Raw genomic sequence first — 22,500 nt, 5'->3', positions numbered from 1 at the left:
CAGGTCACAATAAAAATATTACAAGTACAATCACTCTTAAGAATTTTATATATATGTATACTTATTACACGCACCTTTACAATAATATGTGAATTTCTGGCCCAGAAAATGTTACAAACCGCAGCTTTAAGGCTTGATGAGAAGTGACACTGGTGTCTTCTCTGCGAAGCTTTAAAACACTAACATAAGATGTTTACATCAGTAAGTAACGAAGCATTTCCTTACCACTTGGGCGATTTTTAATAATCCTTGAAAAGAGCGACAATAACCAAAGTCTAAACATCCATCTGATGAAGTCGTTGTTGTTGTTGTGGTGGATGTTGTCGTAACAATCATGTGCGACATTTTGTTTAAGTAAAAAATAATAACGTTAAGGGTCTTATATGGGGTCCTGTGTGTGTGTGTGTGTGTGTGTGTGTGTGTGTGTGTGTGTGTGTACTGTAAGTTATTCTGTATAAATGCGTGTACTTCTGCTCTAAACCAGAGTTTTTTCTAATGTTCAGGGTGTGACGCTGGTTATAGACCAAACCGCTACATTACAATAAAGTACAACTAGCCTACACCCGGAATACACGTGAACGCGCGTGTCACCCTGTGTAGTGCACTCTGTTAACCATATGGCGGTGTTTGGGACACGCCCATATAGGAACGAGGGCGGAGTTACAAGACTGAAGCTCCCAGTTAAGGCGCAATGGAATGGAACAGTTTTAGTAGATGTGCAGCTGAACTATGACTTAAATCACACAGAATTCCACATCGATATGAACGGAAAGTGAATAAAATATGACTAATTTATACCCTAATATGGGTAAGAAAGGTTGGCGCTAAAGGGTTGTCCGGAATTTTCACTCTTGCGCATGCGCATTTGGCAAGACGATGCTTATGCTAAAAATTCAGGCTAAAGAGTGTGAAGTTTCTCCGTACAAGCTTACTGTATGTGACCTGTTGCTATAGAAACAACAATCATGTCCACTGCAGTCAGAGCTGCTGGTCGCGAGAATTCATCAACATGAATTCTCCGTCTGACCAATCAGAGTTTAGAATAAACTGAACATGGTGTCATGACATCCCTTATGTGTTGTGTTTAGTCACTCTACAGTGTTAGTCAGTGTACGTTTCCATTAAACACTCATTCATTCATCTTCTACCGCTTATCCGAACTTCTTGGGTCACGGGGAGCCTGTGCGTATCTCAGGCGTCATCGGGCATCGAGGCAGGATACACCCTGGACGGAGTGCCAACCCATCGCAGGGCACACACACACTCTCATTCACTCACACACACACACTACGGACAATTTTCCAGAGATGCCAATCAACCTACCATGCATGTCTTTGGACCGGGGGAGGAAACCGGAGTACCCGGAGGAAACCCCCGAGGCACAGGGAGAACATGCAAACTCCACACACACAAGGAGGAGGTGGGAATCGAACCCCCGACCCTCTAGGTGTGAGGCGAACGTGCTAACCACTAAGCCACCGTGCGCCCTTCCATTAATCAGCACCTCAAATAACATCCAAAATACTAGACAGCTGGAGCTCAGAGTTCCTTCATTAACTGTGTGAATCACTAAAGGTCATGCCTAGGACGTCCCCTATGAGTGTCTCCAACAGTACATCCGGGGAAACAAATTCACTATTTAAAAAGAATTTGTTGTGGGGAAAATGATAAATCGACATGTTTGAGCTCACAACGCTGACTCACATTAACACATGCTCTTTATTTTAGATCTAATCAACGTAGGGTGCCAAAGATTTGGGATGACGCTATACCTCTAAATTCTGTCTAAATTCTAAAGCAAATTACTGACATATTTCAGATTTAGTGAACATTTGAGACGCTGGACACTTGCTATACGTTCAATATGTTACTTATTATATGTAAAAGTTCTATATTTTTTGTTCATATTTTCTGCATTCGTATTGAAGCAGAAATTGTTTTTGCCATTTGCATTATCAGATAGAGTTCCTTCCACTGAACTGGTTGTCATAGTGATCCATTAGGTGCTAAGGAGAAAAGTAACTGTTCACTTCACAAACAGGAAGAAGCAAATATGTTCCACAGGAAACAGAAGTTAGTTTAATTTAAAAATAGACATAGACCCAGAGGAGGAAGAAGCATCAACCCGAAGGACCTGTCTGTCTATCCATCTGTCTGTCTGTCTGTTTGTCTGTCTGTCTCACTGTCTGTCTATCCATCTGTATGTCTGTCTGTCTGTCTCACTGTCTGTCTATCCATCTGTCTGTCTGTCTGTTTGTCTGTCTGTCTCACTGTCTGTCTATCCATCTGTATGTCTGTCTGTCTGTCTGTCTCACTGTCTGTCTATCCATCTGTCTGTCTGTCTGTCTGTCTGTCTGTCTGTCTGTCTGTCTGTCTCACTGTCTGTCTATCCATCTGTCTGTCTGTCTGTTTGTCTGTCTGTCTGTCTGTCTATCCATCTGTCTGTCTGTCTGTCTGTCTGTCTCACTGTCTGTCTGTCTGTTTGTCTGTCTGTCTCACTGTCTGTCTATCCATCTGTCTGTCTGTCTGTCTGTCTGTCTGTCTATCCATCTGTCTGTCTGTCTGTCTCACTGTCTGTCTGTCTGTTTGTCTGTCTGTCTCACTGTCTGTCTATCCGTCTGTCTGTCTCACTGTCTGTCTGTCTGTCTGTCTCACTGTCTGTCTATCCATCTATCCATCTGTATGTCTGTCTGTCTGTCTGTCTGTCTGTCTATCCATCTGTATGTCTGTCTGTCTGTCTGTCTCACTGTCTGTCTATCCATCTGAATGTCTGTCTGTCTGTCTGTCTGTCTGTCTGTCTATCCATCTGTATGTCTGTCTGTCTGTCTGTATCACTGTCTGTCTATCCATCTGTATGTCTGTCTGTCTGTCTGTCTCATTGTCTGTCTGTCTCACTGTCTGTCTATCCATCTGTATGTCTGTCTGTCTGTCTGTCTGTCTGACTTTGTTAGTACTTTAATGGATATAATGGATTAGAAGGTTTTTGCTCTGGTTTTAATCATCAAGCAATAAAACAAAAGACGTTTAAAAATATTTCTGCCTTCTCTCTGATACATCAGACTTTGTTGAGTAATTGCAGAATAAAGCAGATGGGGTGCTGTGATGAAGCGAGGTTACTGTCGTTTATTCCTATTATTCATTTATACAGTATAAAGAATCACATTTTTATCCATTTATAATTACATCTAACAACATGAAAAGTCCATGAAACATGTTAGATCCATACTTTGTAATAACTTCAGGAATAATAATAATAATAATAATAATAATAATAATAATAATAATAATAATAATAATAATAACAAACATTCATTCATTCATTCATCTCCTACCGCTTATCCGAACTTCTCGGGTCACGGGGAGCCTGTGCCTATTTCAGGCGTCATCGGGCATCGAGGCAGGATACACCCTGGACGGAGTGCCAACCCATCACAGGGCACACACACACTCTCATTCACACACACACACACACACTGCAAACAATTTTCCAGAGATGTCTACCATGTATGTCTTTGGACCGGGGGAGGAAACCGGAGTACCCGGAGGAAACCCCCGAGGCACGGGGAGAACATGCAAACTCCACACACACAAGGTGGAGGTGGGAATCGAACCCCCAACCCTGGAGGTGTGAGGCATACGTGCTAACCACTAAGCCACTGTGCACCCATAATAATAATAATAATAATAATAATAATAATAATAATAATAATAATAATGTTGCTAGAGTTTAACCAGAATTTTTTAAAGTTTTTTGACATAAAGAACTTCATTGTACACCAGAGGTGTTTATTGTTGGACGAAGCTCAGTGTGTTGTCTGGGTGTGTGTCATGTCACCCTGAGTCAGAGATGTTGACTGTCTGTTTTTAAAGACATAACACTTGTTTCCAGCCACTAAAGGAACAGTGAGACTCGGCCATGGACATCCTGCGGCTCACCATCATGCTGCTCCTGAGCGGTTTCTCAGGTAAGACTGATTTTATTTCAGCTATAAGACACCGATCAGGTGAATAAGGCAGATCTGTTGTGTCCAGAAAATCAGCTGATCAAGTGATTAGAGGGTTTTTTTTCTGTAATCTGCTGAAAAAAGCATTCTCTTCCTATCGGTTTACATCCGAATCCTTGTCTGTTAAAGAACTAATCCAGACCCAGGATGAAATTTTTGTAAGTTATATCTAGAAATAAATTCATTTTCTTTTTTCAGCTTTAAAAAAAAATAAAAGTGCCTTTACAAAGTCAGGTTTGTGTAGAATTTAAGGGTCAAACATTTCTTTTCCTTCTAGCTTTATCAGCCTACGATGACACCTGGTCCATTCAGGTTTCCCCGGAGGTACGGACCATCGAGGGTTACCCTGCAGTGCTGCCCTGCTCCTTCACACACCCTACACACACTCTGCACTCCTCTATGAACGTGGTGTGGCGTCTGGGCCACACACGCACCAGCACCGTGCTCTTCCGTTGCTCCAGCCTCAACGGCAGCCAGCAGTGTGACACAGGACCGGACCAGGACCAGCGATATCGGCTGGAGGGAAACCACAGAGAGCACGACCTGACCCTGCGCATCAGCAGCACCGGCCTACAGGACAACGGCCGCTACTACTGCAGCGTCGAGCTGCCCGACCAACCGCACGCCAACTACGAGAACAAAATGGGCACTCGGCTCCGAGTGGAAGGTAACGGGATCTCAGGGCAGGTTCTCACAGAGATTTATTCCTTCTGTATTCTGAGCAGTGTTAAAGTTAAAGTTAGGGCTAAAATCAGCAAACACACTTGATATTGTTATAATAAAGACATTATAGTGTAATGTATACTAATGACATAAACTGCTCAAACTAAAGAGTAAGAATTAAATGAAAATGAAGTGATTTGTCGACAGTTTTGTTTCCTTAATTCCTATTACATACAAAACTGGATTAAAAATGTAAAGTTCTGTTCCCTCGGTGTCAGTTATGTCTTCAAGACTTCTCTGTAAACGTCTCATTTGTCTTTGCTTTCTGTTGTTGAGTATTTCTTGTTTATGTCCAGCTCCACCACGGATCTTAAGCCTGTCCATAGCCGGCAGCGTAGACACAAAACTCAAAGCCCTGTGTCATGTCCAGGGCTCTCCGTTACCTGACGTCCAGTGGACAGGTCTAGATGAAGTTCTCGACTCGGATAACGAAGTAGTCCCGCTCCAACAGGAAGCTCCGGATCGCCACAGAACCACCAGCCACCTCCTGGACATCCAGCCAGGGGGTCAGTACACCTGTACCGCGTCTAACCCTCTCGGCAATGACCAGGCGACGGTCTACATTCTGCCTCCGAGTCCAGAAAAGTCCAAGAACAACAGCAGCCGAGATGATGCTCTAACTGTACCGCTGCTGCTTGGGATAACGTTTGCGGTTAAATTCCTCCTCTTCCTGGGAGGTCTGGGAGGTTTGTTTATTAAATGTCATGTTGAGTCCAAAAGTCTGAGTCAAACGTCCAAATGATGACCGATCAGCTACTTGATTAACCCTCTGGAGTCGATGAACACGTCTATGCGCTTTGTGGCATAATCTACTGTTAAGGCCGAAATGAACTTCAGTTTCAATCTGCACAGACACATAAATAAAACAACCCGAATCTCAGCGAATACTTGCCTCAAATACAAGATAACTATATGCATAGAAAGCTTGAAATGTCTATTTTTAAATAAATAATAATTAAAAAAACAAATAATCTATTTTTATGTAATCCGTAAGAAAGTAAGGAGTGGTCCGGTGATTCAGGTGACCACGTACTGTACACACCCCGAGACACAGGGACGACTCAGTACATGAAATACGGACCTGTGTGTTTGGAAACGCCTTGGAAATGCCAGGCATGTGATGTTCACGTGTGTGTTCAGCTGAATAGGAACTGTTTCCTAGAGTGGCACAAAGATGTATAACTATAATTCTGGGTGCTATGTGACAGAGTAGGTCAGTGGGGCTTCTACAAACCTCACACCCTTTTGTATCTTGCACTCTTCCTGTTGATACCTTTTTTGTTGCACAGTTTTGCCCTGATTGTGTCGTCTGTGTTATTACTAACTTCTAAAGTGATTTTGTGTGATAGTTAAATATTCTAAATAAACTACAAACAAAAAATATACACATTTATTTTGTCCTCACGTTCTTTCTTGTACAGTATCTCCTCTCTCAGTCACACACTTACCTGTAAGGCTCATTATGCAGCTCATTATGCAGCTCATTATGCAGCTCATTATGCGGGCGTTTGTCTTATCAGGTGTGAATCACACTAATATTCATGATAGTTGACGCCTACTCACATTTGCCCTTTACAAATAAAAAGTGTCTTAGAAAATTTAAATCAATTTATTATGTTATGATTTTCACATAACTTTGAAGCAAAAACTCTAAGCTACAAGATCCAGTTCTCAAAAGTCCTGTGGACCGACGTTCTGTATGTGTTTTATGGCCTTATTCAAGTGATTTATAATGTTTCATTTTTCACTAACCACACATAAACATTGTTTTCTCTAAAACACAATCATGTGCATACAAGCTGCTCACATATTATTGTTTGTGCTGATTACAGTGATATTAGACTTTAGACATTTATATCTTTATAAGCAACTGAATAAAGCACAAAGGGTATTTTTTTTGTCAGGGTATGACAAAACTTCTCCAGGCCCTAAAAATACCCTTAGACCCCAGAGGGTTAAACCAAGCTCCGCCCCCTGCGATCATTGGCATGTGGTTGTTGTATTGTTTACACGTCAAATTTTTCATCATTATTGTTTTGTTTTCTGCCTCAGTTTGATTTTTTTAGCTTCAGTAAAAACATCAGAACTATAATTTACTCCTGATTAAAAGTTTACTTGTAAATTATATCCCATTAATAAACAAAACGTTTAATCCTTACAATATTTTTTACCGGTCTCATAAAGTACATAACTTTACTATTTATATTCATATTTTTTGTTTTTCTGATCGATGACGGCTTATAAATCACAGGAGTCAGAGAATGCAGCATGTAAACGTCTTCATCACCCTACAAAGTCCATGTTTACTGCATGCACAACATTTATGCAGACTTTTCCATGCTGTAGGTCATATGAGCTTCAGTAGGTCACATGACTACTTGCCCGTTGTGTGAACATGCAGTTCTTCTCTGACGTGTTTAAACATCGTCCTCATTTTTAGTGTTTTATCAACTGGAAACGATGGAAAAAAGCAAGCGTTGCTTCTTAGGGGGTCTTTATACTGAATAATCAGCCCAAGATTTAACACAATTTTACACACACGCTCACACACACACACTCACACACACACACACACACACACGGCATGTAGATGGCTTCATACACCGATTATATTTTATATCGCAACAAATTGTCCAGACACTATTTGGAACTATATTAAATATTTATTCATCTTTATTACAGCATACATATTTGTTAAGAAACATTGACAAATAAAGAATTTATATATATATATAAGCTACAGATACAATAACAAACCCATTAGGAATAAAATCATCAGAAGTGTTAAAATATTAGTACATTTAATAATATTTAATATGCAACAGAACTGCATTATTACTTCTGCATATAATATGTCTTGGATAAACATTTACAGGATACAGTAAGTAAAGCTAAGTTTCCAGTCGTGCGTAATATACTATAATGTTTATCGGCATGCAGCTAGAGGTGATGAAACATATAGAAGAGAGAGTTAAATGCACTGCCATCTGATTTCATCTGCTTTTCCCAAACAGAAATGTCCACTGTCCAGTTTTTATCCGTTCGATTCAACATGTTAATGAGAACATGGCTGGTCACGTACACAATCATTCTGTCTGTACTGGAAAGGGCTAATGCTACATGTTAGAATGAGCTGCTTCGGTAGCTATAAAGTTACTGAGCAGGAATCTTATATCTCTTTTATAGTAGCGCTCTTACAGAGAGTTAAAATAAGTCGATAGAAACGCACTACGCTAATAAGACCATTAGCATCCATCTAACGGACTGTTGTCGTCATCATTAGCATACATGTTGCTCAGGTTAAATGCTTCATAGCCTAAAATTTAAAACAAATGAAAGCAAATGTTTAATTAACAGTTTGAGCCAATTATATTTTTCTCGTATTAAACACGTAGGTCACATTTATCAACAAATAAATTTGATCTGCCGATGATTAGATGGTTGACAGGCTGGTGGTTGGGCCAGAGCTGGTAGCCTGTGGTGTTCTCCTGACCTCAATTAAGATTAGTATCTGTAAAGGTGGTGAGGATCACCATATCAGTGGCACACAGAGGCAGCATGGGCGAGCAGCAGCGCTCCGTACTCCAGGTGAAATTCCCATTCGGTTCTATAATTATGGACGCACACAGGCCACCCGCTGGTTGGTTGGTGTCCCAGTTGGCAAAGTCGAAAGGGACAGATCTGCTCCAGTTCCACTCAGAGGTGACAAGGTTGCGGCGCAGGCCAAGCCACGCAACACCTTCCATATTTAGGTTGTTAAGTGCAGCTGCCATTTTATTTTGTGTGTAGTTCAAGTTGGGACTCACCAGAAGCTCACCTTTATTTCTGCAGTGAGCCCGAGACGATTGCCAACTCATCGTGATGTTAGAGAGATCAAATTTCATGGGAACCAAAACACAACCGTTGGGGTCTGTGGAGCAAACAAACACAGACTAAGTACATGGTTAAAGCAATATCATATTAGATACCATTGGAGTAGATTTTTAAGCTTTTATATTCTGCGGGATTTTACCTGGCTCGTCGTTGATAGAAATTGCCGGACCTCCATAAAGAAAATGCGTCCCCGCACTCTCAAAGACATACACAGCAATCGGTGTAGTAGGATGCCAAATAACAGATGATGGAAAAGTCAGAGGTATGAGATCCCATGAGTATTTGGTACCACTGATCACTTCCCAGGTTGTTCCGGTAGCGGCAGCATTGCCGATCTGCAAACTATTTTGTTGCGCCGTTTCAACTATGACTAAAGCATTAGAATAGGCCGTCGTTTTAGAATGCACCAAGAAGCAGCCAGAAAACATGTCGGTGGAGATCAGGTTAACAATGAGGCCAGGACTGATTACTGTGAGTGATGATGGCTTGGAGGTTGTGAGGATTGGGTTTGTACTGACAAGACCGGGCAAATACGGGAGCAAATCTTGGGAACCAGGCTGAACAGTTTTGGTCTCAGTGTTACAGCTGAGGTCAACGCTTTGGTCCGAGGTCACAAAAAGACGGTTCCTAGTGGCGTTAAATGGTGGATAAATGAATTCTGTTCCCATGAATTTGGTGGGTCGGAGTTGGTGCGCAATCATGTTACACTTGCAATTCACACTGTCGATGCATGGATTGGTAAGAATTACGGCCGCTTCCACAGAAGAGGTGACTTTATACCAGTAAGCACTGCTTGACAGCTGGGTCAACATGAAAGGGTCTAGTGTGATGAACGTCTCCTTATTTCCAGTGGATAGTTTTTCGGTCACAACGATGTTGTTTACAACTTCTCTTGCGTTAATAATGATGAGTCTGTAACTGAAATCCAGCAGGTCAGAGCTTGAGCTGAGGATCCCAGACATATTATAGGAGTTCAACTGCACAGCAAAATCTGTGTAATTAAGGGCAGGAACCAGATATTCCGTCCCTAGATTTACTGTAGGTGGAACCACATTGGTCTGTACACTGTCTCCTCGTGTGCTGATGGAGAACACAGTGATGTTCTTGCTGCTGGTCACAATGACCGTGTTCCCACGGATTCCAAATTGATTTACTTCAGCACTACCAATATTCACAATAGACACCTGTTGGCTGGCGATGGTTTGTTCTAGGATAACCACGTTGTTCATCTTGACTGTTATAACAGTGCTAGGGAATAAGGTGGTGATTTTCAGTTGGAGGACGAGCGGTGATGGAAAGTAGTAAGCAAGGTTCTCTGGAAACGCTGTGACAAATGCTGTACCATAGTCAGTAGCGTGACCTGTTCAAATCACACACAATGGGTTAGCAGCGTAGACTGGAGTTTCCTAATCTCTACATGTCAGAATATGGGCATGTTGTGTGTTGAATTGTTGAAACACAGAACTAGAGCTACAGTAAGCCATAAAAAGCCCCAAAGTGGTGACTTACCTTGACTCAGTATAGCTATGATGAGTACGATGGGCAACATGATGAAACAGGAGAATGGAGCTCTTCTAGCAGGCTGGGTTCATGAAACTCAGGACTCTGACAGATCTATTGAGCTTTAGACAGAAACACAAACACAAACAAATCCTTCGCATGTCATTTATTGCACATACAATTCTCAAGAGTTCTTTGGGTTTGGGGAATATGTTAAAGTTTCCACATTCAGTTCTACAGCATTCAGAAAGTATTTCTCAGCTCAGAGCCTTTAAGAATTCTTGAAGAACTTTTTAAAACTAAATAATAAAAGCAACTCGATATTCTTTTAAAAAAACAGAACGTTCAAGTGATGAAGTCACGTATTAGATTTGCGTATCGTCTGACATAATCAGGGCATGTGTGTGTGTGTGTGTGTGTGTGTGTGTGTGTGTGTGTGTGTGTGTGTGTGTGTGTGTGTGTGTGTAGGAGTGTGTGTGCAAATGAGCAAATTTGTAAATGGCAAAGATAGTTTGCATCTTCTACACACACACAAGCTGCTTGTGTTTTTCACCCATAAGAAACTTTTCCGTGGTTTTGATTTGAAGGATTATTTTTCTTTCTACTAAAATATTATTGGAAAAGATTTCCTGCAAAATAAACAAACAAACAAACAAACAAATAAAATATTGATTGAATAATATATTGAGGATATGCAATAGTCAAATTAACATAAAATGATTTAATGTAAAATCTTGTCTATGTTTAAGATCTTTTACTTCTACACTATTTATCTTTGGCTGATTCTGAACTGGTTCATCTGTAAATATCCAGGAAATGAATAACGAATGAAGCAGAACATTATTGTCTAATATTTATTAGATTTTTATAAACATTTAATAATTAGTTCGAGCTCGAGTCCTCGGTGTCGTAACGTTCGATTTTTAAAACCTATATTTAACTTAATAAAGATAAGGAAATAAAATAAACAGATTTATATGTAAACTCTTCTCAAGTGCTTAATTTGTAATGATGTTTATATATTTATATTTTTGATGTATTTTATACCAAAAAAGGATCAAATTAAATCTGCATTGTTTTTTAGGTTTTGTTTTTGTTTTGTTTTGTTTTGTTTTGTTTTGTTTTGTTTTGTTTTGTTTTGTTTTGTTTTGTTTTGTTTTGTTTTGTTTTGCTCTTTGTAATAAGATGTTATGCGACTTTGGCGCATCTGACCAGCCGTTAGCCAACTCTATTACAGCTGACCAGATAAACAGGAGCGAACAGTTCTGAATAAAATGCCGATGATCTGATCTGCAGATTTCACTATTCAGTGTGAACCTCGCTGAGAAATCACAAAAAACTACTAACTCCGAGTCTCTGCCAAATTAAATGTGTGTGTAATGAATATCGAGGATAAAAAAGCGCACAGACACAAATACCCGACTAAAGCCCATGAGACCTGGTCAGGATTATTGATTTCATTTTATATCAAAGTTGTTGGTTTGTTTTTCTTTCTTTCTTTTTTGGATGTTTTTCAGAATTAGGGCTTAATGATCACACGCGCGCGCACACACACACACACACACACACACACACACACACACACACACACACACACACACACACACACACAAACCTCTATCTAACATTAACACACAAACCACCATGGTGTGGGACAAACCACAATAACGTTCACCGAACACTTAGCTGTTCCGTTTTCAGCAATGATTCATCACTTAATGACGGGATTTTCGGATTAAAACACGCCGCACTTTAGATTAAACGTAGCCCTAAAACCTTCAGCATTTTTTTAAAATTAAAACAGGACCAAAGACACGAGCCATTAAAGTACACGCCTTAGTGATCAGACTCCTGTTCATCCTCACACTCGATCAATGGGATGAAATAGAATAAAAGTTACAAATAAAAATACAATTTAAGTTAATACTAAGATTAATGGCGTTTACCTGCCGGTGCAGCCGCTTCACTCCTCGATCCTCCAGACTGACTGCGTAGGTCGTGCGAGTCCGTTCTCCAGCTCACGTTTACAATCGAACATATTTGACTTTCAAACTTTACGAATTTTCACAAAGTTTTGCATGAAACCCAAAGAAAACACAAGGAGAGTCTGTACTTTACTTTCCCTGAAGAACAAACCCAATTTTATGATCCTCAACACCACATTAAAGAAGGTTTGTGTGGTGAATTGAGAAGATTCACATATTTTGATCGGAATCATAATTCAATTCAATTCAATTCAAGTTTATTTGTATAGCGCTTTTTACAATAGACATTTGTCTCAAAGCAGCTTTACAGAACATAAACATAGAGCAGAAGGTAAACATAAGGAATAATAAAAGAAATAAGAAATAATAAAAGAAAAAGAATTTACAGAATAAAAAATTCTAGATTATTATTAGATGTACATAGTTCACAATGTGTATGTATTTATCCCCTATGAGCAAGTCTGAGGTGACTCAGGCAGCAGTGGCAAGGAAAAACTGCCTTAAATTGGTAAAGGAAGAAACCTTGAGAGGAACCGGACTCAAGGGGGAACCCATCCTCATATGGGTGACACTGGGGGTGTGATTGTAATATACAGTCAGTTAAATGTTGTATTGGTGTGAGGTTCAAGGACTTCTGATCTCCTGAGTACCACAGAGTCTAACTGGAGATGTCTCAGGATTCTTAGAGTCGGCCTCGGCTCAGTGGACGTCCAAAGGCTTCGTCCCACAGAGGACGTTGGGAGCTGGTACAGTGTCTGGATGCCTCGGGATGGGTACAAAGAGAGAAGCAGTGGAAAGGGATTAACATATCTGCTGTTCATAAAAATGTGCTGGTCTGATGTACTGGTGCATGATATTATGGGATGTATTATGTGTACGCCTGACTAAAGCGATGAGTTTTTAATCTACATTTAAACTGGGAAATCTACATTTAAACTGGGAATATAATCAGACAGGAATCAGACTCCTCACGGCGGCAACACGGGTTTAAACACGGATTTAACCTGCTCTTATCAGCTCCATGTTCACTGCCATTAAATTCACTATTTCCTGGGATTTCAGTTTGTACACAAGTGAACTTGTCCTTTAATCAGACGCCCAGATTAGACGAAGATTTGTGATGGAGTCATAAAATCAAACGCTATATTTCTGTACGTGTAAACAACCACATTCATCATTCCAAACCACACATTTAAGTAGGTTTATGTTCATTATTTAGCTTTTGTTTTTAAACATCTGGCCATTTTAATGTGAGTAAATTCACTGAACAACAAATCGTGTTTCCAACAGCAGTCTGTGCCGAATTTGTTGAAATCACTTGAATCTGTGAATCATTTTGTTCATGACTGAGTTTTGCTCCTTTATCATTGCATGACTCACTTAAATCACTCTCAGTTATAACAAAGATTCACTCCACCAGCATTGATAGAATCGGTTGACTCGTTTTAAAACCTACTGAATAATTTAATTTATTATTTCAGCTCCATTCTCTTTCACAGAATCAATCGAAACAATGAATCTTTTTAGTCATCACTATGAATCATTCCTTTGTTTCATTAATTGAATCGGGTGAGTCGGTGAATCACTTTAATGATGAAGAGAATCATCAGCCTTCTTTACTCAGAAATAACATAAAACAAAAATAAATTAAAAAATAGTTTTGAAGACATTTCCATACAAGTGTGAACTTTTCCTTTAAATGTAAAAAGCTCCTTAAAACATTTACATAAATAAAAAACGTAAATAAGTTTGGGATGTGGATTACAGCGAACCTCAAAGTGGAACAAAGACCAAAGCGAAAAGAATTTCTGCAACAATCTGTTTTATTTCAGAAAAGAATGAGTGTTTGTAAAACAAGGTCATGTTTTCAGGGATGTACATTTATTTATGCCTAAATAATGATGACATTAAAGAAGAAACTGAGCTTTAATCTGATGAAAACCCGGTAAATCTTCACACTTTAAATACACATTCAGAAAGAGATTAAATGAAATGACCAGTTTTCCTGTGAGCTTTTTCATTTCTTCCCTAAAAAAGAAAAAAAAATGAAAACACAAAAAAATATTTAAGAATCTTTCTTAAACACTCTCTAGTGAGATATGAATATGCTGATAATGACATCACCACTCGTTGGATCATTTCTTTAGAGAGTGTGAGGTTCGTGATAATTCGACGCAGCGTAAGAGTTTACAGACGTTATTTCTGCAGCACGATCTATCTGATGTTTCGCAGCTCACCAAATTCACCAACCAACGTGATAATGAACTATTATTGTGATGTCTTATATATTCTTGTTTTTGATTGGCTGGTTAACTTGGGTAAAACCCGGTAATTGCCTCAGTGTGCTCCTGATGCATGTGCTGAAGATTTCCGTACGTCTCTGGGGCGTGTCATCTGTCTGCGTGGTCCTTGTCCTTTTCCTCTTCCACTTCCGCCTCCTCTTCCTCCACTCTTTCTCCTCTGATTCTCTCGCTCCTCTTTAGCAGTGACCTGCGCCCACAGCGCGTCGAAGGTCCCGGGTGCCTGATATCCTGCCAATTTCGAGTCCAGTGGGTCTCTAGAGAGCAGGATCCAGATGGCGGGGACATTCCGGGTCACAGTGATGCTGTCGAGTCCTGCGCTCGGCTCCAGAGGCTCCCACATCTCCTGCAGCGAGCTGTAGACCAGCCGCGTGACCTGATGCAGCCCCCCTAAGCGGCGCTTCAGGATCTCCACACACGTGATAGCTTTAGAGACGCTCGGGCCACCGCCCGTAAACACTATCTGGCGGCACAGCTGGGATTCGCCACTTGTTTCCGCTTCCTCGCGACCGCCGCCACTCTCTAGCACTTGCTCTGCTCTGCCCTCCATCCGGCTCTGAGAGAACCTCATCAGGTTGCGGATTTTGCTGCCGTCTCGAACCCGGACCACAGGAACCCCATCATGGAGAAGGTCAGTAAACGGGCAGACACTCGACTGCTCGACCACATCTGTCTTTCTGTAGTTCTCCATCTCACCTGGAAATAAACCCAAACACCAGATTCAGGATGAGCTACAGTTTAATCTGTTACACTTCATATCTTCATCTAACATCCCGTTTAATATCATTTATTTTTTCTAAAACACTTCCACAGGGAGGTACAAATTTGACTTATAAGACTGTAATATTTGTTTTTTTAAAAAAACATTTTCTGTAAAATAATGTTTGTTTTTTACACAACATTTCATAAAGCCTGAAATTCTGATTATATTTTTATGTATAAAACATTTATTCCTCTCACTAAACTATTCCATTTCCCTTCTTATTAAACGACATATCATTTATTTACCTCATTAGCACATCAGCTAAACCCCCTTAGCACAACAGCTAAACCCCCTTAGCACAACAGCTAAACCCCCTTAGCACAACAGCTAAACCCCCTTAGCACAACAGCTAAACCCCCTTAGCACAACAGCTAAACCCCCTTAGCACAACAGCTAAACCCCCTTAGCACATCAGCTAAACCCCCTTAGCACAACAGCTAAACCCCCTTAGCACATCAGCTAAACCCCCTTAGCACATCAGCTAAACCCCCTTAGCACAACAGCTAAACCCCCTTAGCACATCAGCTAAACCCCCTTAGCACATCAGCTAAACCCCCTTAGCACATCAGCTAAACCCCCTTAGCACATCAGCTAAACCCCCTTAGCACAACAGCTAAACCCCGTTAGCACAACAGCTAAACCCGTTTAGCACAACAGCTAAACCCGTTTAGCACAACAGCTAAACCCCGTTAGCACATCAGCTACACCCCGTTAGCACATCAGCTACACCCCGTTAGCACATCAGCTACACCCCGTTAGCACATCAGCTACACCCCGTTAGCACATCAGCTACACCCCGTTAGCACATCAGCTACACCCCGTTAGCACATCAGCTACACCCCGTTAGCACATCAGCTACACCCCGTTAGCACATCAGCTACACCCCGTTAGCACATCAGCTACACCCCGTTAGCACATCAGTGGACCTGCTCCACACACCATTTACCTGCCCCACACAGCGGGCTGTTGGACATTCACATGTGACACATCGCACTGGTTTAATGCTGAATCACTGCATGGCAAAGATAAGAGCACTAACATGGTGCATGTCAACACGAGCAGCGACGGGAAGTGCTCCTGTCGTCCTGTTGGATCTACTGCCGGGTTATCTTTTTTTTTCTTTTTAAGCCATTAATTTAAAAAAAAAAAAAGGCTATTGTCTTTTACAATATTTTATATTATATATTTATAATATATAATATTAAATTATAAATATATATATATATATATATATATATATATATATATATATATATATATATATATATACACATATATATATATAATTTTATAATTATATATATATATATATAATTTTATAATTTATATATATATATTTATATATATATATATATATATAATATTTTTTTAATTTATATATATATTTTCACACACACACACACACACACACACACACACACACACACACACACACACACACACACACATACACATGAGTGTCGGGGCTATAACATGAGTGTTGGTGCTATAACAGAGGGGTGTTGTATGTGCTGTGGTGTTGGGGTGCACATACTTTGGGTGTCCTCTGGCTTAGTGAGCCCAGTAATCAATTCTGGGGAGGTGATTGTTGTGATCCAAGTCTGATTCCTGACTCAGCTGTAACTGAACCTGTGTGTTTAGAGCTTAATTTAAGGCTCCCTGGTTCTAGGCCCCCGGGGTGGTGTAGTGGGCTACTTTGACCTGAAGTTATGAGTTAATATATTCCTCTTGCTTTGGCAAGTATAGAAGTGATGGATAAACTATATATGTGTGTGTGTGTGTGTATATATATATATATATATATGTTTATGTATTTACTCCACTAGGCGGCGCCAGTCACTAAAATTTGTCATGAAAATGTCCATTTTAAAAAAATAAACCAGTTAAAGGTTAGTCTATTGTAAATTGGCCAATGTTTTTATTTTCTTATTTAATTTATCTGTTTATAAATGTTTATTTGTGAACAAAGTGTGTTGTTTGTAGGTCTTTCTGATTATATTATAAGTAATAACAGAGAGCTGAGGGCACTTTAGTGATTATTAACTGAAATCGATTGGTCATTAAAGTCCACAACACCAAAAACACCGAGTAACAAATAAAGTACAAATTAAACAATAACACCGATAAATAATTGTGCAACTGACCTCCAGAATAAACACTAAAACAACGTGACATTCTTCTTATTATTGTTATTGTTTTGATTGAAATCAACCCGAAAACTGAACGGAAGTGAACTGTAGTGAGAATTAAACTCATAATACTGAGTGTTTACATGATATAAAATGATAAAAACACTGAAATCTCATCTAATACTACAACAGTATTGACACAAGAATGAAAATTAACACGAGCAGATCAAATGTTTTGTTAGGTTTTGTTTGGTTTTGTTAGGTTTCGTTTTCAGTCAGACCGGATGTTTTTGCCGGATTCTTCTGGGCTGTGTCCTAATTTACCTCCTAGTTTACTGAGTGTGAGCTCGTTCCAGCATGAGATCTGATCCGACACTGTTTATTAGGACCGGTTTGGGACACAACCAGAGAACCTGAGGAACAAGAAAAGCAGATGTGATATTTCTTCACACTTCATGTTGTTTACTGAAGGCTAGCAGGTTGGTTTGTCTTCTGTTCCTCTTTTCTTAATACACGATGATTGTAATAATCTGTCTGTAAATGTAAATGTACACTAACACTTTATTTTCACTGTTAGTATCATTCCAAGGACTGAACTTTTAGCATTGAACTATGGGAGTTCACGGACTTTACAGCTACATCGAGAGCAACGGTGATTTCCTGAAGCCGCGCTGCTTTAGAGAAAGCAAACTCATCATTGATGGCTCCAATTTGTCCTACAATCTGTACTTCAGGTCACATCTGGACCAAGTACACGGTGGGGATTTCGATGACTTTGAGAAAATCGTTGCGCTGTTTTTCAAACATCTCAGAATGTGTGATATTGAGCCCTACGTGGTGCTCGATGGAGGGGCCGACGTCAGTGACAAAAAATTTGAAACCCAGAAGATAAGCTGGAGCGAAAAGATCAGAAGAGCCAATTCCTTGTCCAGGGGCCATTCAGGAGATATATTACCCATTCTGACCAAACATGTCTTCAAGCAGATCCTCCAAAAACTGGGAATTCCCTTTATTCAGTGTCTGGCAGAGGCGGATTGGGAAGCAGCCGCGTTGGCCAGCGAGTGGAACTGTCCTGTTCTGTCCAACGACAGCGATTTCTACATCTTCAACATCAGGAGTGGAGTTTTGCCCATTGATCATTTCCAGTGGAGGAAAGTGGGAAAGCTAAGACACAACAGTAAAAATTTCATCCCTACCAAGTCATACCGTGTTCAAAATCTCTGTGCTGCGTTTAACCGCATGAATAAATATAATCTTTCACTTTTTGCCGTCATTCTGGGAAACGACTACACCAAACTGGACAAGAGTGCATTTCCAAACTTCTCAAAGTTCTCAAGTAAACCTGGAGCAACAGCCCAGGTCGATGGCGTACTCATGTGGTTGTCACAGTTCCCCGGGCCGAAAGAAGCCATCGCTGCTCTCCTCAGCCCCATGGGAAAGAACAAGAAATCAGACAACATGCAAAAAGAAATAAATAAGGGGATGGCAGAGTACAGACTCCATCCCAGCTCCATTGGTCAGTTCTTCATGAGTGGAGAACCTCAGAGCGTTCCTCCAGGCCTTTTACAGAATCTTCCAGGCTGGGCTCTAAAACCTCTGGCAGAAGGCAAGCTGGCTTCCACCATCATTGATGTCGTGACACTGCAGAGGGTCATGCTGAACCCCCAGGTGGAGAACTTTGAGCTGAGCAGCAGCAGAGAGACGTCTCGTCCGATACGACAGGTGATGTACGGCATACTGCTGTGTACCAGGTGGCAGAAGGTGGAGTCAGACAGCAGGTCTACTGGAGACGAACAGCAGACCGACGTGGAGGAGTACAGCAGACAGGGGATGACGCTGACCAGCTCCATGGTTCCAGCTGTTCTACCCAGAGGTGTAGTGACACACCTTCACCTGGACTCACTGTGGGAGGTAAAGCTCAGGATTTATCTTCTGTACTGTCTCTACCTTTCTTTTCTGTCAAAAAAAAGCTATACTTTTTTTACTAAATGTGGAACAGTAAATGTTCCTTCTTTTCTCTAGATGAAAGCTTGATGCTCTTGTGTTGTAGGTGACGCAGCATTTGCGTCTGCAGGTCATGTTGGAGGCTCTTGGCGCGTCTCTGATCTCTGATTCACTCCATGTCCCTGAAGCTCTGCAGCTCGCTGTGTACGTCACATGTTTCTGGCTAAAACATGCGACGCCTGAGCCGAGAGCAGAAATGTTCTGGGCTTTACTGACCAGCTTGGCCTATGGACACCTGAGCAGAGAACAGGCTGAGGGTAAGTGTGGAAAAAACAGATAACATGTAACATGGCAGCATTAATGTTAACAATCTCCAAACTGTGCAACTAACCAAGACTCAGAGATGTGAAGATTCATGCTGTTATTATTTCCTGCTTTGCAGACATTGAACCAGTTATTCTGAGGTTTAGGAAGCTAAAGAGTCGTAAAGGTCAGAATCTGCTGGATCTGGACTTAGCTCACGCTTTGTGTCAGTGGCAGTCCTGTCTAAAGGACAGCTTCTGTCTGAACCAGCTGCTGAATCATCCGGTGCCGGAGCCGGAGTTAGCGAGGTACGCTCACTTCTTATCTCACACTGACTTCCCCTCAGAGATCATGAGTTTAAATCCAGATGATGCTAAAATCTTACATTGGCCTTGCTGCCTCAGTGGGCGGGGCATACATCATGAGTGTTTGTGATTGCATGATGTCACATTAGCATGCGTTAGTCCTCACCTACGTCGGGTGGAGCTGTCATGTGAGAGCTGACTGCTGCGTGGAAACCGAAGGTGATAAAGTGAGGAAGTCTTATGAACTTAAACACTGGAGCTCAAAGACTAGAACTAGACAAGTTCAAAAGCCTGCAAACTTAAAACTGGCACTAAGAAAAGAGTAGAACCCAAATATTAGGGTTAAGGTTTAGTAAGGTTTTGGAACCTGTAAAAGAACTTTAATCAGTCACCAATTTAAAGCTATATCTGTCGTAAATAAGTCAGTTCTCTCGTCCCACCCGGAGATCAGGCAGATAATAATCCTTAAAAGATATAAAAGTCATCACAGGATTACAGTGTGTGTAGAAAGGAGTGGAGTCTGATGAGGCTCTGAGTCACGGGACGAGACACACACCCTGCCTTTAATCTGTGTTAAAGTCACACTTAGTTATGTCACCCGTGGTCATGAAGCCTTTCTCACTTATATAATACAGAAACAGATAAATCAGAGTTCAATGTGAATTGTTCTGAACTTGACAGGTGTGTTATAACAGGACTGTTGTTTTGTTTGTCATGTTTTTTTAATCAGGTTGTATTGTGGCACTTTGGTGCACGGTGTAACCCGCGAGCTGAAAAGAGGTATCGAGCCCGAGTCCTTCTTCGCCGGAGCTCCAGTCGCCATCAGGCTTTACCAAAATCTGCAGACTGCAGTAGAGCGTGAGCTGGACGACGACTTGCTTATGAGGATGAGGATGAGGACGAAGCCAAGTGAGAGCCAGGCAGCAGTGGTGGACCAACTAAGCCAAGAGTTTACACATCTGATGGCTGAAGACGAGGTTGAAGATGACGAGGTGCTCGAGCAAACCTGCAGCTTTCACATGAAAAACCAAACCAAACGCAAGAAACAAAAATCCAGGTCTAAGAAGCAGGAGCGTGAGAGCAGGAAGTAAATTCATGTGTTGTTACAAATTGTGTTAATTTGCTTAATACAGTATTACAAACACACAAATTAACTCATGTATTAATGATCGTTTCTGCATAAAACAGAAACTAGGCACATGCTGATCATCGGTCCTGTCGTCTACAACCTGCACCATATTAATTTCACAATACTTTACTGTACGCTCGGCTTCAGGAGCAATCGTTTGAGCATTTCAGAAATGCATTTATATTGAAAGGAAAGAAAGGAAGGAAAGAAACCTCTGAAATATTAAATAAGTATAAAGACCTGAAGGTGTCTCCAGAGCCTCAGTGAGAAGCAACAAGATGAAATCATTTTAACAGTTTTTGGACAATTTCTATTCTATGTCATTTTATTATCTGTCACTTAAGGAATCTTCACCATCTCAGAGATTATGTGTCTTGTTTCATTTGTTTTTGTAGATGTGAATAAAAGTTTAATATCATAACTATAAAGTGTCCAATCAGAATCCAGAATTCTGTGGTATATTATTTTTTCCATGGAAGTATGGAAGTGTGTTTGGTCTAAAAGACATTTCAACCCTTCAGTCATTCATCACATCTCTTCTGTGTGATAAGGCAGCGTTCCTCTCGTGTAAACACAGAATATAAACTACATTATTAACTATTATCAGATTCAGTGACGTCTCCTGAGGTTTCCTGACCTACCTGCTGCTCCTAGTTGGTGCCGTGACCCGGCTATCGTTTTCTAACGGGTCACAGGGTTCACAAAATGTGCTTCAGTCGAATCTGGATGGAACAACAGAGCACGAAGGTAATAAAAGTCACGATAAAGAATAACCCTGGACCAAAAAAAACCAAAAAACTCTCTTCTGTTAAAGATTTGTAGAAATTTTAATGTACAATCATGTTGTGAAACAGCAAACATAGATCATGAACTTCAATTGTGCATAACTGAAAATAAATTAAATAATAAAAATTAATAATAACACCCAAATTCCATTTCGGTTGTGACCAGTTCACTCTCGGAAAAGAAGAACCCAATAAAACACTTACACTGACCCAAGAACATGGTGTAAAACAAAGTCACTACTTCAGTGATTGGCGAATAAGAACGAAGGAAGCGTTTAAACACACTGCTGTAAAGAGGAAAGAAATAACAACATAACAGACTGCACAAATTCAGTGTATCGTTCCTCAATATGAAGAAAGGTGTGTGGAGCTGAGAAGAGCTGCTCGCTGCTGTCAACTAGGCATCACCAATAATCCCCTGGACCACAGACAGACATTTACATCACCAAAGGAATGAGGATGGGTGTAATTAGTGTGTGGGCTTTTCGGCTTGTACGCAGTAACAGCAGCTACAACGACTGAGAGTTTGACTTTTACTTGGTTTAATGTGCTGCGTAAATTTATCGTTTTAATAAAAATAAAAAAAAACCTTAAATGACAAAAGGATTAAAAAATGTAACTGATAGCATTGCTAACTGATAAAAAAAACTTGTCAAACAAACAGATAACTTCCTCAACACACACACACACACACACACACACACACACACACACACACACACAAAAGGGTTACACTCTGGTCTACAGAAGTCCCAAA

The 22,500-nt window shown here is 40.6% G+C and overlaps 6 protein-coding genes across 9 annotated transcripts in view; 2 read left to right on the top strand and 4 right to left on the bottom strand.

Annotated features, from left to right (window-relative positions):
- Nucleotides 1-10,516, bottom strand: part of cmtm7 (CKLF-like MARVEL transmembrane domain containing 7) — a 15,296-nt gene extending 4,780 nt beyond the window's left edge. Inside the window, exons 1-2 of the mRNA XM_047808750.1 lie at nucleotides 10,501-10,516; nucleotides 226-435 (exon numbers count right to left, since the gene is read on the bottom strand). Coding sequence (XP_047664706.1) covers nucleotides 226-345 — 120 coding nt within the window. The 5' untranslated portion in view covers nucleotides 346-435; nucleotides 10,501-10,516. The remainder of the gene's footprint in view (nucleotides 1-225; nucleotides 436-10,500) is intronic.
- On the top strand, nucleotides 3,745-6,139 carry si:dkey-11p23.7 (V-set and Ig domain-containing protein). The gene is made up of 3 exons (XM_027154380.2): nucleotides 3,745-3,965; nucleotides 4,282-4,671; nucleotides 5,024-6,139. Exons 1-3 carry the CDS (start codon nucleotides 3,917-3,919, stop codon nucleotides 5,467-5,469), a joined length of 885 nt encoding a protein of 294 aa, XP_027010181.1. The 5' UTR covers nucleotides 3,745-3,916; the 3' UTR covers nucleotides 5,470-6,139.
- LOC113647501 lies at nucleotides 7,417-12,109 on the bottom strand. Its single transcript, XM_027154269.2, has 4 exons — nucleotides 12,047-12,109; nucleotides 10,110-10,222; nucleotides 8,740-9,960; nucleotides 7,417-8,637 (listed from the first exon to the last, which is right to left on the bottom strand). The coding sequence occupies exons 2-4, from the start codon at nucleotides 10,147-10,149 to the stop codon at nucleotides 8,222-8,224; spliced, it is 1,677 nt and encodes a 558-aa protein (XP_027010070.2). The 5' UTR covers nucleotides 10,150-10,222; nucleotides 12,047-12,109; the 3' UTR covers nucleotides 7,417-8,221.
- A 1,781-nt stretch (nucleotides 12,110-13,890) lies between these two features.
- Nucleotides 13,891-16,274, bottom strand: rpp25l (ribonuclease P/MRP 25 subunit-like). Of its 4 annotated transcripts, none has more exons than XM_047808749.1 (2): nucleotides 16,188-16,274; nucleotides 13,891-15,081 (listed from the first exon to the last, which is right to left on the bottom strand). In XM_047808749.1, exon 2 carries the CDS (start codon nucleotides 15,074-15,076, stop codon nucleotides 14,423-14,425), a length of 654 nt encoding a protein of 217 aa, XP_047664705.1. In that variant the 5' UTR covers nucleotides 15,077-15,081; nucleotides 16,188-16,274; the 3' UTR covers nucleotides 13,891-14,422. The 4 variants fall into 4 exon arrangements, with proteins under 4 accessions (XP_047664705.1, XP_047664703.1, XP_047664704.1 ...); XM_047808747.1 differs by having other exon boundaries at nucleotides 16,095-16,246; XM_047808748.1 differs by having other exon boundaries at nucleotides 16,088-16,223.
- Nucleotides 16,275-17,599: 1,325 nt separating this feature from the next.
- Nucleotides 17,600-21,379, top strand: LOC113647712 (protein asteroid homolog 1-like). Its single transcript, XM_027154622.2, has 5 exons — nucleotides 17,600-17,756; nucleotides 17,855-19,188; nucleotides 19,328-19,538; nucleotides 19,664-19,832; nucleotides 20,560-21,379. The coding sequence occupies exons 2-5, from the start codon at nucleotides 17,890-17,892 to the stop codon at nucleotides 20,918-20,920; spliced, it is 2,040 nt and encodes a 679-aa protein (XP_027010423.2). The 5' UTR covers nucleotides 17,600-17,756; nucleotides 17,855-17,889; the 3' UTR covers nucleotides 20,921-21,379.
- Nucleotides 21,380-21,761: 382 nt separating this feature from the next.
- The window catches only part of atp2c1 (ATPase secretory pathway Ca2+ transporting 1), a 24,640-nt gene continuing 23,901 nt past the window's right edge, over nucleotides 21,762-22,500 (bottom strand). Inside the window, exon 27 of the mRNA XM_047808744.1 lies at nucleotides 21,762-22,500. This exon is cut by the window's right edge and continues 1,773 nt beyond it. The gene's annotated coding sequence lies outside the window, so the exon portion shown is untranslated.

Source organism: Tachysurus fulvidraco, chromosome 25, assembly GCF_022655615.1.
Source record: "Tachysurus fulvidraco isolate hzauxx_2018 chromosome 25, HZAU_PFXX_2.0, whole genome shotgun sequence".
Lineage (NCBI taxonomy): Eukaryota > Metazoa > Chordata > Actinopteri > Siluriformes > Bagridae > Tachysurus > Tachysurus fulvidraco.
The sequence above is the reverse complement of the archived record's forward strand: the minus strand, read 5'-3'. Positions and strand labels throughout refer to the sequence as shown.